Source organism: Bradysia coprophila, unplaced genomic scaffold (assembly GCF_014529535.1).
Source record: "Bradysia coprophila strain Holo2 unplaced genomic scaffold, BU_Bcop_v1 contig_151, whole genome shotgun sequence".
In the NCBI taxonomy this organism is placed as follows: Eukaryota; Metazoa; Arthropoda; class Insecta; order Diptera; family Sciaridae; genus Bradysia; species Bradysia coprophila.
Window position 1 is genome coordinate 7,397,373 of NW_023503423.1, and position 14,327 is coordinate 7,411,699.

General features: G+C 37.3%; 1 protein-coding gene across 2 annotated transcripts; it reads left to right on the plus strand.

Annotated features, from left to right (window-relative positions):
* The first annotated feature begins 587 nt into the window (after window positions 1–587).
* On the plus strand, window positions 588–11,487 carry LOC119074769 (dual specificity mitogen-activated protein kinase kinase hemipterous-like). 2 transcript variants are annotated; one of them, XM_037181039.1, is made up of 12 exons: window positions 588–836; window positions 1,310–1,572; window positions 1,661–1,888; window positions 1,953–2,132; window positions 2,199–2,413; window positions 2,481–2,624; window positions 7,051–7,535; window positions 7,612–7,833; window positions 7,892–8,326; window positions 9,976–10,225; window positions 10,295–10,384; window positions 10,448–11,487. In XM_037181039.1, exons 1-12 carry the CDS (start codon window positions 713–715, stop codon window positions 10,581–10,583), a joined length of 2,772 nt encoding a protein of 923 aa, XP_037036934.1. In that variant the 5' UTR covers window positions 588–712; the 3' UTR covers window positions 10,584–11,487. The 2 variants fall into 2 exon arrangements, with proteins under 2 accessions (XP_037036934.1, XP_037036933.1); XM_037181038.1 differs by having other exon boundaries at window positions 608–836; window positions 9,955–10,225.
* The last annotated feature ends 2,840 nt before the right edge of the window (window positions 11,488–14,327 follow it).

The following is a 14,327-nucleotide window of genomic DNA, read 5'->3' on the forward strand; positions in this document are numbered from 1 at the left end:
TGTTTCCAATTTTTTTTAAATAAGGTTTTATTTTCAAGAAACTAACCAAAAAGAAAAATTTTTCTATCACGGTGGCCATTTTGTTTTCTCTATATTTCTATGATGAGTGTGTTCGGTGTTCAATTTTCTATTGTTATTGAAGACACAATACGAGTTTCGTTTCAATAAAAAGAGATGCACCATGGGGCCGTAGCATCTCGTTTTTGTCCGAAGCTAAACCCTTGTACGCTCTTAATATTATTTTGACATAAAATATGAGTTTGTTGAAGATAAATCCAAGGTTCTGAAAGAACAGGTTAAGACACCCACGAAGGTAAGACACGGAAATCGATAAACGCACTCAGTACAGATTGTGTGTGAAATCAACTTGAAGAAAATGTTTAATGCTTATGCTTTTAATTGTGACTCGATGTATTTGGGACTAGACCTGTCTAAACGGGCAAGACACTTTTAGTCCCAAATACACCGAGCCTTTTGAACTGTTGTGACTGATAGAAAATATTTCAAATTGTAATTCCTCTTCAGCAGTTGTAGCTGTTGTGTCAAATCTGGCAACACGCACATGTCACACTGGTGAACACCATTTTTTTATATTTTTCTGAATATCATTGTGAATTAGCCCAAATGGCTACCTTCGTTTTTCATTTGACACTTTAGAAAATAATAAAAGTAATTTACTCAAACGGTTTCTTAACCAAACAAAAATAATCAAATGGCCAAGACAGAAGATCTATCGAGTCGCCTACAACTGTTGCAGGAGAAACTGACAAAGGAAATTGAGACCAGAGACAATATGATACCCCAATCGTTTGGACACAGTAAACGCCCAAGTGATTGTAAGGATTTGATTTTTTTTGTGCACTTTTTTCCAAATTTTTACTTTGATTGTTTTTGTGAAATGTTATTCCACTGGAATTGTGTGTTCACCATTAAATATCAACGTTATGAACGTTTATTTTTTGGGGAAACGTTTCTTGTGATGTTTACAAATGGATTTTCGTGTTTCTCTTTCGTTATCCCATTAAGTTTGTTCTTCTACGGAACTGTCAAATGATTTAGCGAAATCAATAAACAAGGAAATAACTTGCTTACAGCTTTATTTTATTGGCATTTTGATGCAATTCGTCCCTTCGTGATCTACGGATCTTGTTGTAGATACACGTGTATATGATGAAAATCAGATGCGTTTAACCTTCGTTCAGTAATGGGTTCCAAATCCAAGACAATTTCAGTTTTTATGCTTGAATTAAATGAATATTCACGACTCCAAACGGCATATGCACAGACAGTCAAACTTTTTTCGTTTCAGTGGGTCAGGGCACACCGACAGCCGGACGAAAAATGCTGTTAAAATTGCCCTTTTCACAACAACCTCCAGCAAATGTCATTGAACCGGAGACGGAAAATAAATTACAAAATATTAAGGAACGAAATGGCATACTAAATATTGACGATGTGCCACACAAAACAGATATAAAAGACTTGGAACATTTAGGTGAATTGGGTAATGGTACGAGCGGTCATGTGGTTCAAATGAGACACAAACAAACGGGTCGTGTAATTGCTGTCAAAGTGAGTATTCGTATTTTCATATGTGTGCACCGAGCACCGATAAATATTTGCCAATTTTTCAATCGATTTTAATCTATCGCTAACACAGCAAATGCGTCGCACCGGCAATCATGAAGAAACGAAACGTATCATCATGGACATTGATGTTGTGTTAAAGTCACACGATTGTCCCTATATCGTTGAGTGTCTGGGCTGTTTTATAACGGAAATGGATGTTTGGATCTGTATGGAATTGATGGCCACATGTTTCGATAAATTACTGAAAAAATCAAATCGGCCAGTACCCGAACACATACTAGGAAAAGTCACCGTCGCTGTAAGTGATTTATCGAGTGAATTGTCACAGTTTCTTCAACGACATTTCCTTTACGACTTCGTAGACTGTCAAGGCATTGTCCTACCTTAAAGATGTGCACGGTGTGATACACAGAGACATAAAACCATCAAATTTGTTGATCGACGAACGTGGCAACATAAAATTATGCGATTTCGGCATCAGTGGTCGTTTGGTGGACTCTAAAGCTAAGACTCGATCCGCCGGCTGCGCTGCTTACATGGCGGTATGTTATTTTCATTGGTGTTCATGGTACGGCATTTTCTTTAACTCAATTTCTCATGCACCATAGCCCGAAAGAATCGATCCAAAGAAACCGGAATACGACATTCGGGCCGACGTCTGGTCACTTGGTATAACGCTTGTCGAACTAGCTACCGGTTCGTTTCCGTACAAAGGCTGCAAAACCGATTTCGAGGTTCTGACTCGTGTGTTAGAGGCCGATCCGCCGTGTCTACCCACGGACAAGGACTTTTCAATAGAATTTCAAACGTTCGTTAGGAGATGGTGCGCTAAAGTTAATGTAAACTGAACGGAGGAAGTAACGGTCGATCGTTTTTGTTTTCCATTTTAGCTTGACAAAGAACTACAAAGAGAGACCAAAATATCCCGAACTGCAGGAGCAACCTTTTTTAAAGATATACGAACAAAAGCCGGTCGATGTGGCTGGTTGGTTTGCTCATGTTATGGAAACGTCTGGTATAAAATCGAATTGCAGGTAAGGTGCACGAAAACAATGGCATGTGGATCGTTTTTCATAATTTTTTTTTTTTTTATTAACGTTTGTTCCCTTCCCAACTGGATTGAACCCAACTTTGGATTTTAGAATTTTTTTTTAATCTGACAATATTAAAACCAATTAACTGTAAATGTTATTGTCAAGGTCGCATAATTTGCATGTCGATTTAATGGTCGTGTCTTGTCTGTAGAAAAAAAAATTAATTTCTGGTTTGGCACTTCATTCGTATACAAACAACCAATCTGACTCTCAGAATTACTTCTCCATGTTCCGTTTGAAGTCACCATCAGTCGAACGATGGGCCAAAGAATCAATTTTCCCATGTTAACGTAACTCGGGTGATACAATAAATTTTGAGAAGTGACGTTGCCCATCTCGACACTTTGAGAGGTTTATTTTTCAGCCAGGGAGATTTTGATATTATTTACTCAACTGAACATTTGGACGTCGGGTTCGGGTCGTATTGTGACCTAGATCGTCGGTACTACATTTAATGTAATGATAACTTGTGACACGATTTCTATTCAATTTAGCATGTAATATCGACTCGACATGCGTACTGTGACATTGAATATCATGTGGAAAGAGTGGAATTTCCATAGCAGTGGAACAATTAGTCTGAAGTCGAAGTTTTTTTTTGACACCTTTTATATGACATTGGACCGAGGTGATGCTAACTGTTATCATAAATTTGATTGATATTGTCGATGAGTCATAGACTCTCCGATTCAATGTGGAAAGTCCGTCAGTTATAGGTAATTGAAGAATTTTAAAAAGTCTCTCTCGGATCACAAAACTCATCGTGAATGGTTTCCTTGACCATTGCGGCAATGTTGAGTTGAAATTGTGGACAGTACGTGATACGTGAGATGAATGAGAACGCCCGATCGGGGGTAACCGCTGACGAAATCCAGTTCGATCTGAAACTTCAAATCATGTTTTAAAGTTAAATCGTGACCTGCCGTCTGAAGCTAGTTTCATCGAAAAACAGGGACTTGGGAAAACATTTTTCAAATTTTTCCAAAAATTTAAAAAAAATTTCAACTTTTCCGGAAACATTTTTCAGTTCATTTTGAGGAAAAACGGGAAAATTGAAGAAAAAGGGATGAGAAACCAGGAAATGTTTTCCTAAAGACAGTCCTTGTTTAAAACTGTCAGGTTAAATGTTCAGGTCGTACTCATCTTAGCCATGCCTTAACCACGTCTTTGGTCAGGATTGACCTGATTCAAGTTAGGTCAAAGTCGTATCTGGATCGGGCCAAAACAAGTTCAAACATTTACAGGTCAGGCTGTTCCAGTGTTCCTAGATATATTTGTACGCAAACAGCCTTGTTGTGCATTGTGTATTCCTCTGATTACTCGGAATACATTGATATCTCGTTGTCAAAGTTCTTTAATATAATTTTTGCTTCGCAAGATATCGCTACTTCTATCACCCCATATATCCAGTGACTATTTTTCGAAAAACATTTTTTTCGAATTTTCCAAAAAAAAGATTTTTCCTAAATTTTCCAACATTTTTTAAAAAGTATTTTTTGGAAAAATTAAGAAAAGCATGGGAAAATCTAGGAAAATATTTTCCGTAAAATAGTCCCTGCACACATCTCAACTCAATACAATTCTCCTGTCTATTGTTTTCATTTTCCAAGACTCGGAAAACACGACAAGAACAACATTAAATTGACGTTCAACAATTGCATCTTGAAAATAAATTTCTAAATGAAGGCGATATTGACGTGCCATTAAATTCAATTGAATTACAACGCCAAAATGTGTATGTCTGTTGTCAATCGATAGCACTGACACAACTTTTGAACGGGTCAAGTCTTTGATACGCCTTCATAGCATTTTGAAAACGCTATTCGTAGTCTCTGTGTACTTTGAATTGGACTAAAAGTTGACGAAGAATCCGTCCGCATGTTTTCCACAAATATTTTTCGTTGTTTCGATTGATTTTGAAAATCGGAAAATCGATTCGCAAACAAGAAAAAATTTTGATCGTAAAATGTTGCTCGTCGCGCATGCATCCTACTCACACTAAATCCTGTTTTTTATACAAATATTTTTTTTGTTTTTTATTTGTAGGTAACTTTTTCTTTATATTTTATGTAAGTATTGAATTGGTAAACAAATTTTTTTTTATTTAAAAAAATTAAAAATTAATTATTTCTATTGAGTCGTCGTCGTTGTTGTATACATACACTCGTGTATCTGTTTTTTGTTTTGTTGTGTTGCGTTTAAATTCTAGGGGTATTAGGCTTAGGCGTGTCAAGGTTAACAGAATATATTTATCTATCAAAGAGTAAGTTGATTCTATACACGACTGAAAAGTTAACAAAATCTAGGTGTTTTGTGATCTTCGACGGTTCGAAATTAATCTGAAGTTTTCGCCCTACTTCCACGTACTGTTTTGTACACATAAAAAATTTCACTTTCGGATCTAAGCTGTTACTGCTGTTCATCTCTGATTTCTGTCATTTCGTATGCTATTTCAAATGGGAAATGAGATAAATCCAGAGAAACCTAGAAAAACAGTTTAGATACAAAAGTAAGAGTTTTTACGTGTTCAAATTAGTTTTTTTCCAATTCCACTTACACTTCCCATTTACTTATAGTTGATCTCAAATTCAAAATATTTCGAAGTTGTTTGATAAGAACTTGTTCAATACCCCAGGGACTGGTTTCCCATATTTTCTTACAGTGTCCCACATTTCCGAAAATTTCCTTCAGTTGAAGAAAAAAAACAAAATGAAGGATAACAGTGAAAAATGTAAGAAAATACGGGAAAACCCTCTCCCAAAAAAAGAGTCCCTGCAATTCCCGGTTGTCACATGCACCATTTAGTAATGTATTTAATCGAATCAATAATTATAATTATGGGTTTCACAGCTCACTCACGCATGAGTGGAATGACCTCCAATACACCCTTTAAGGTATCTACGGTATTGATACCCATTTGACTTGAGTGCGACATTTTGTAGTCTCAATAATTTATGCACAAAAAATCTTCGCGTCTCAATATCAATGTTGCGAGATTTCGAACCTAATGGTAGTAAATTGAAGTCAGGCCTTTTTTACTGAACACTGAGAAATCTAGCTATGACTGCAGTATCATACATGCATAAGTTGTCAAGGGATTGTTTATCTTGCGTTGTTTAGAAATGCTTTCAAGCTGATGCATCCAGCTTAACCCGTCTGAGCTATATTTTTTAACTTTTACTAATTGTAGGCAAAGGCAAAATTAATTGCTCCAAAATGCTTCGAATTTTATGTGTCCTTGACTTCATTTAGCTTCTTCGAACTAGATTAGATGATGTACATACTTGCTAAGGCGGTTTCTCTGAAAAACTTTCTTCTTTTTACTGCACTGGATTCGGGAAGACATCTTTATCAAACTCTGATTATAGTAACTTAACTGTTTATTTTCGCTGCAATATTGTTTAAGTAAATATAAGAAAAGCATTGGTCATCCCGAGTTAGGCTCGGAACAAGCCAAAATTCAGGTCATGAAGAATTATTTCTTCTCGCAGAGACATTAACAAAAGATCGAATTTCATTTGGTATTGTGGTTTGTAGTCAGCTGCACTACCTTTCTGTACGTACGGTATCGTTGTTACAGCAGTAAACATTCAACAATTAATCTCCAAACAGGTCAACTTCAGGTTGAACCTGAAGTGGATATGTTTAGTTTAAATACGTTCACTACTGCAGCAACGGAAAGCTAGAGCGGTTGACCACAAGCCACAGAAAATTGAATCTATTGATGTAACGCGTTTAAGGTAATTATGCCTGACCTGAAACTAACCCGTTCCGAGTGTTAATCCCGAGTGAAAATGTAAATTGAAAGAAAGCTCAATCAGTCGAAATGAGACGTTTTCTTAGAAAAATTCTCACACTTCCTGACCGACCTGTTGAGACTTCATTTTTATTAAATGTAGTTTCTCTGAATAGAGTTTCCACTGGACGCATGGACTTCATATTTTCACTTCTAAGTCACTTCTAAGTAGACAAAAACTTCGTGAAAAACAGACATCTTACAATAGGACTACCTTTTATAAGGCCAGCAATTCCTTTCAAATTTATTACGTTTGTCACCCAGTATTTCGTTGCATTTCCTTCCTGTCATATAGTTCCAATAGGCATGTGTGTATTGGTTGCATGAAAAAGCCTAGCGTTGGTTTTCTATGCTGTTTGAATTATCAGACTGCGCTTAGTTGTTCGCATGTTTAAAGCTTAAAATAATCTTTATTAATTGCATCTAACGTTGTTTTAGTCGTTTAGTCGTTGTGGTTCTCTTATTACTTAATTGATTTGATGCTTTCGTAGAATTTTGAAAATTTAATTTGCGGCGGTCATCGACTGATGTCTTAAAAAAATTTTAAAATTGAAAAAATTGCTGTTGCAGAAACTCTCCGTTACCGGACACCACAGCACGGCTAAAAACATCTACCCAAATACCAAATTATCAGTATAACAACATCAACAATAGCAGCAGCAATAGCCTCTTAAACAAACAACATTCTCATTCAATTTTATCATCATCACCATCGACACCGCCACCAAACCAAAAACCTCAATTATATCAGAATGCCGCAGTGAAACATCAATATCCGAATCATGACAGCAGCCATCAGCAACCCAATCACTTAAATCAATTAAAACAGATGGAAATGAATGGTGTGACGCCATCACCACCGCCACCACTCTTACCCAAAAAGCAATTTTACGTCCAACGAAACGGCGGATATATGAAAGACGAAACAGATATCATAAACGAAATGAACCAATTGTACATGAAGTCACCGTTCGCGCAGAGACGATGCCAGCCATCGGATGGTGATTATGGAAGCAGTCCCAGTCCGAAAATGGACGCAATTTACAATAATATTGGTGTGTTGCTTGAGTCCAATGTGGACGTTATATGACCGTTATTCGAGTGACTAATCGAACGTTTTGTTTCCCGCAGCTCACAATCGTACTCAAAAGTACTTTCCGGGATCGCCGTACTTACAACGGAAATACTCTCAACCGCAAGATAGTTTTTGGAATTTGCAACATCCGCCGGATGGTGTCGGAGGTTCGAAAAGTGCCACAACTTCTCCATACGCTCGAAAACGGTTTCAAACCACAATTCCAGTTTCTGATCAAACTCAATGCACTCGTCCGTTAGGAAATACAAGTCCCATAGGTTGGTGTTCGATGAAGATGCATTCGCATTACGGTGTACTGACTCTTTCTCTTCGCAGTACTCCAACGATTCTATCACCAACAAAGTCAGCATCGCGACAAAAGCGAACGAAACCGGCCGGTTGATAGCACAAATCCATTTCTTAGCCACATACCGAAATATCAATTCGACAAGTCATTCGATCCGACTCATGAATATCTACAACCGCCGAATACGCCGCCTAGTTGTAATTCATATATTCCTACGTACCAGCCCCAATCGAATCAAAATGGCCAAAAGAACCCATTCACCTACACCAATTCAAATAATCGGAAAATATCGTCGAAACCGCAAAATGTTTACAATGAACATGGTGGTAGCAATTCGGGTTATGGTAACCAGGACGTGTATAGTAACAATTTATACGGTCGAACAATGTCGAAAATGGATGGGAAACCGAATGCCGAAAAGAATGTGGTGAATGGAAAAAGTGAATCAAGTAAAGAAGATCAAGGTAGGTGGCACAAATGCGTTCTAACGTTTCGTTTATTGATTTAATTTGCAAATAATCTTGATCCCTGGAAATTCTGTTGAGTCGTAATCGCCTAATGTCTGTCAGTCTATTGATTTGGTTACATTTAGCATTCAAAGATATAAGCTTGCTGCAATGGTGACCGTAGGTGATCAGGTTACTGTTTCATTTGAAAAAAATCTGAAGAGGAAATAATTTTTCTCCTTCTAAAACCACTTTTCCCGTGCATTTCATCTCGTTTCTGGAGCTGGTCTTATTTCATACTCAAAAAAGGAAAGATAAAATTCAGAAAATGTCCTAGGCTTTATACCGGAGCTTGCAAAAGGTCATAGGCCAGTTTCATCTGAAAGTTTTCAGATCAAGTCAGATATTTTAGAAAACAAACCTGACCACCTGAGACCGTTTCTATCTTACTGGCAGGAAAGTTTCACCTGTAGCGGCCAACTATGGCTCTATGTAATTTACAATAACTGTGAGAACTGTAGCGCCTTCTACAAAAATTACAGCACTCGCAGCTATTGTACCTGAAGACACAGTTATAGCCGCTCCATGTGAGATTTTCAATTCTTTTTTGTGAGTGAAAACTTGTCAGGTCAGTTCGGTTTTAGGTGGCCTGAATTCGCCATACAAATTTCAAGTAAACTTGTCGGGTGCCAGGTTGGGTGTGAATTGATCAGGCAAATTCATTTCAGGTCTAAATTGATTGTATCAGATTCAGGTCAAAACCTAGCTCGAGTCAGAACAGGCTTAAAGTATTTTCCGTTCAGGTTCTGGTAAACAAGACTTGTTCCGAGTTTTATTGCAGAATTTAAGTCTTCTTACATATTTACCATTCTTCTCCACACTGTCACGCTTCCGAGGAATGGACCTAATTTCAGGAAGTTACACTCCCGAATTTTTGAACAAACTTTTTGAAACAATCTGGGGAACTTCGGGAAATAATTTTTTTTAGCGGACGTTAGGGAAAACAGAACAGGGAGATTCACCTCATAGTGTCTGAACTAAAAGTCGTGTGGTTAGAAGCTGTGTTCGAAAGAGTTGTTTAGTGTATAGGGATTGCTTACAATATCGCCGTATATGTGGACAGAGAAAACGTGAAAGTGGTAATTCGTTTGAAATCACTTTACAGTACAAAGTTTACGTATCACCGGCATTATTGACCCAGTTCAATTTTCATAATTTTTCTTCCATTTTTTGTTCACTAGATTCGCTAGAGATGTTCACGGTTCGTTTGTTGTTTAGATGTAATCCGAAATAGAATAGCCGTAGAAATTTGGATATTATGGTGACACAGACCCGTTTTATCCCAATTTCTTTCATTATAATTTTTGACCGTTGAAACGACGAACCATTATAATAGAGTCATCGGAACAAATGAACCGATTGGGTCGCATGTTTTTTCGTCTTTTGTAGATCAGATAGATTTCACTAAAAACAAAGCATCTCACATCCATCAAAATCACTAGTTCCCTCTAGGATAATATTGACTTAGATGCCGCGTTTGAGTTATTTGTTTTTAATTTGCTCACTTATAATTTGCTTGGTGTGTTTGATTTAACCATCGCTTTTTTTTCTTCTTTCTGCCATGATCCATCCATGTATCCGTTCAGGATGGTTCAATTCATTTGCAGGTGTAGTTAAAAGACGATTTGCCTCCTATGTTAAATTGAATTTAACTTCCGGAGATAAGCAACAGCAGCAGCAACAGCAACAACAGGAAAAAGAAGCAAATAGTTCCGCTGATAAACGCTCATCGCCGAATCCAAACACTTACGGTACATCCGGTTCACAGCTACCAGTTTCATCGATGATTTATCCACCAAGTCCACATATTCTTAGTATTGATCGCAGACATCATCGTAGTCCGGATCCGCCACCGAGGTTGGTTTTTGTTGTTGTTTGTAGGTTACTTTCGTTAGAAGGTTTTTCTATTCATGTTCATTCAAACAGATACAATCGAGGTCAATCACCCTTAGTTCTAAGACGTAATTTACTGGAATACGGTCAGACGTCCTCAGGGTCACCGATACCGGCAAGAAGGTTATTCATTCATTCATTTGATCTTTATTTGTGACCGTTTCAGTGAGATTTTCTATTAATCAGACTAACATCGCCGTCACCACCTTTACCGCCGAGACGCGGCTCAGAATCGGTACCCGGATCACCACAGCATTTCCGTACAAAAATTCATTACACACCGGAACCACAGCGTCGAATATATCGTACAGTCGATCAATGAGTGGGACTGCAAATTATGGCGATGTGATCTTGGTATGGGTTTTGATGTTTGATAGAGTTCGTTCGGCGAATCGTCAAACTTCAAATCGAGTACGGATGTTATGTTGCCATAAACTGAACAAGAAAAAAAAATGATTTTTTTTGTTGGGAAGAAAGAAAAGTGTGAAAACTGAAAGTGAAATAATTTTGACTTGGTTCCATGTTTAAATCATGTTTGTGTTTCGTGTGTCAAAACTTTTAAACTGATGAAACTTTTGTCCGAATGCCGTTAATTTGCTGAATTAGAAATACGAGACGGACAACCACAAAAAAAAACAAAAGAAATGCTTACGAGGGTTTTAGAATTATGTTCCAACATTAAAAATATTGAAAATAAATTCTTTTGAAAATAAAATCTGTAAATTGAATTGATCCGAAACAAATAATAAAATAAAAAAAAATAAAAAGTTATCGGACACTTGAGGGAGGAACGATAAAAAAGAACGAAATTTCAAAAATATTTAGAAAACGAAATTCGGTCAGTAAATTCTAGTCACCGCGCAGAGAAAAATTATTTTTTTTACGAATTGGCTTCGGAGTAAATTTTTATTTCTCTTTATATAAATGAAAACAAGGAAAATTTAAAGCAAACCAGAGAAAAAACCATGAAAAGTTTTAAGTGCATTACACAATTTGGTTCACCTATATAATCAGAGACAATCATCAAATACAGCTCGTTTATAGTCTATACCATCCACATTAAAACCGCATCAATAAAAATTTTAAACACGAAAATTCAACACGTTGTTCTTCCAAAAATAATAATGTATAGACGGTCGATTCAACAACAACAACAACAAAACATATTACAATGAAGAAGACCAATAATACAATATTATCAATTATAATCACAAACATTTATAAAGGAAAAGAAAATCTATATTTACCGCCATTGTTCGCATGAAATGTAATCGATCGTATATATATAAAAATCCCTTTATACTCAGAGAATATACTATGAGCACTTAAAGCTAAATTGGTGTGACGAGTGGTTTTTATTTACCTTCATTCAAATTTGGCTTGTTCGAAACAGTTCCTTGCTGTTTCTAACAAAGGGTACGATACCAATGTTTCCAATAGACACAATGTATTAGACTTGCATAATCGTCGGAGGATGAGTCTGTCCAACAGTCTGCCTATACATTCATAAATGGTTTGAGTTATTTGGAGCATTTTTAGCCCCGTACGAAGTACGAAGGGGCTTATAGGATTACGATGCCGTGTGTAATTGATGGAATTCGAAGCAGACGGTAAGGGCAAAGTGTTTGCCTATGTTCATAGATAACGAATCCGCAATAAAAATTTTGTCTGTCCGTCTGTCCGTCTGTCCGTCGATATCTTGAGTAAATCAAATCCGATTTCAAAATTTTTTTTTCCCTGAAAGGTAGTTGAAATAGTGAGGCTAAGTTCGAAGATGGGCGATTTTGGGTCGACCCCTCCAGAGCTGGGGCCCCATAAGTGCTTTAACGTTTTCCAAAGATTTCTCTGGCCATTTAAAGGCTACACTTGTAAGTGATACATCAAATGAAAGGTATTTACAATACCTATCGACAAAAAAAAAGTTTATGGAAATTGGATGACCGACTCGTGAGTTAGACCCCTTGGTGTGAACTAGGTACAGGGCGGCAATCCGTTTTTGCTTGTAGGTTAGTCAAATTTGAACGGATTTAGATGGATTTTGATTTATTAGATAGGTATTGACCGTACCAATCAGGGAAAAAAAAGTTTATGAAATTCGGTTTACCGGAGCGTGAGCTAGGTCTCTTGGAGTGAGCTTATATGTGGCTACTCGGCCGTACAGTGAAGGTGGTGTTTTTTGTTAATATCTCGAGTAAAATTTAACCGAATTTCATGAATTTTTGTTTGTTTGAAAGGTACTAACGAATGTAAAGCAGCCGTTGCATTTTCCACCTCCTAACAAAATGGCCGTCGGCCGCCATTTTGGATTTTTGTAAAATCAATATAAATAGGTGAAAATGATAATTCCAAAATCACTGATCAGTGGGAAGTGTAGTTTGTGTTACTTTTGAAAGGAACGTCGTACGGGGCTTCGTAATTGCGCTATGCGCAATTTTTAAGACGTACACATTGCATAAGAATTTTACGACGTTTACGGGCGCAATAGGCTTACGGTAAGAGTAGGGCGACGGACGAAGTAGGGTCACGTGCGCAATAGATGTACGGGTTTGTACGGGGCTCAGTCGCAGCAAACGCTCCGACTGTTCTGACGGCTCGTTTTTTTCAATGTTTACGTGCATCTGGAGTCGGTTAAAGTTGATTTCCACATATTTTTGGGGTAAATTTCCTCTAACATGTAGCGATACAGATACACGTAATTAATGTAAGAAATGCTTCAAATACCTTAAACCACTTATTTATGAAGAATGGATAACAATACCACTCATCCTAAAGAAACGGGCACTTGAAGATGGATGATAAATTGAAAATTTCGTCATAGAGTGACCTTGCTGCAAACGAAATGTCGTAGCATATACTTGTTGTGAGGCTGGTATGGCAAGTTTGGTATCGTTGTAAAGCTAAGACTGCAGGCTGATCAGGCATTATTGTTTTGATACAAGAAAGATCGACCTGTGTATCACAGATGAGTTGAAGTTTCGTCGAGGATGGTGAAAATAAACTTTTACAAATAGTGTACAATTCAGACAAATTTTGTAAAATCCATTCTTGGCGTTTAATAGAGCATGGAATCCTCTACCATTATCGCCATTCAAAGAGTTTCAAACTTTATTCGTCTTAGACATATCACCATTCAAAAATGTCGAAATTTCGACTTTAGCTGGCTGTTGCTCCGTGGCCAGGTTGTTGAGAGAAGCAATTTTGACATGAATTAACTTATAATTAGTCCCTCTATCCGTTGCTACAACAATCTGTATGACTCGTGGATCCCGCACGGCCACGTGCGCCCGTTCTCCGAAACGACTGAATACAGTTTCGTGTAGTACTCGAGTCCCTCAACCAGAACATGAGGTGGGCAGGAGCAGTCAAGGCAAAATACAACCAAAGATGCGAACTGATTCTGTCATAATACCGTTCCACAGTGTTTCAAAAATCCGAGAAAACGGCGTGAGTAAAATCTCAGGGACAAAATCAACAGATTTTCGTGATTCTTTTTTTATGTGAGGAATAGATGGGAGTATAAGATAGGGGAAAAAGTTCGTTGTTCCTCACGTCACGACGCCGACACTGGTCCAAAGTGAAAAAATATTTCGAAAATACGAAAAATGTACCCATTTGTCAGTCAAATTTTTAAGCAGGTCAATCGAAAGGTAATTTGAGTTGCTTTCAAACGAGCCCCACGTTGCTACGCTACGACCTCCCTGTATTTTTCTATGGCCGTCCAAATTTAGAGGTTTAACATCCGAAAATTATTCTTCAAGTCCAGTTGCAGTGACAAATATGGTCAAATTTGATATCATTTGAAAGCTATGAAATTCAATGGAGAAACGCTAGTTGCATCTTGGGGACTTTGGGACGTAATGGAGTTGATGATTTTTATTTATTGTAAATATTTGTTTTTGAAAAGATCGTTTTTTACTGGTTGCGCCCTGCAGCCTTTTTTTCGCTTTTAAATAAACAAAAAAAAACTTATTATATCTCTTGATGCACACTTGGTATGATAGCCATATTAGGCTTGTTAGAAAGATAATTTTCACAGCTTTCAAATGACATCAAATCATATTTTCCT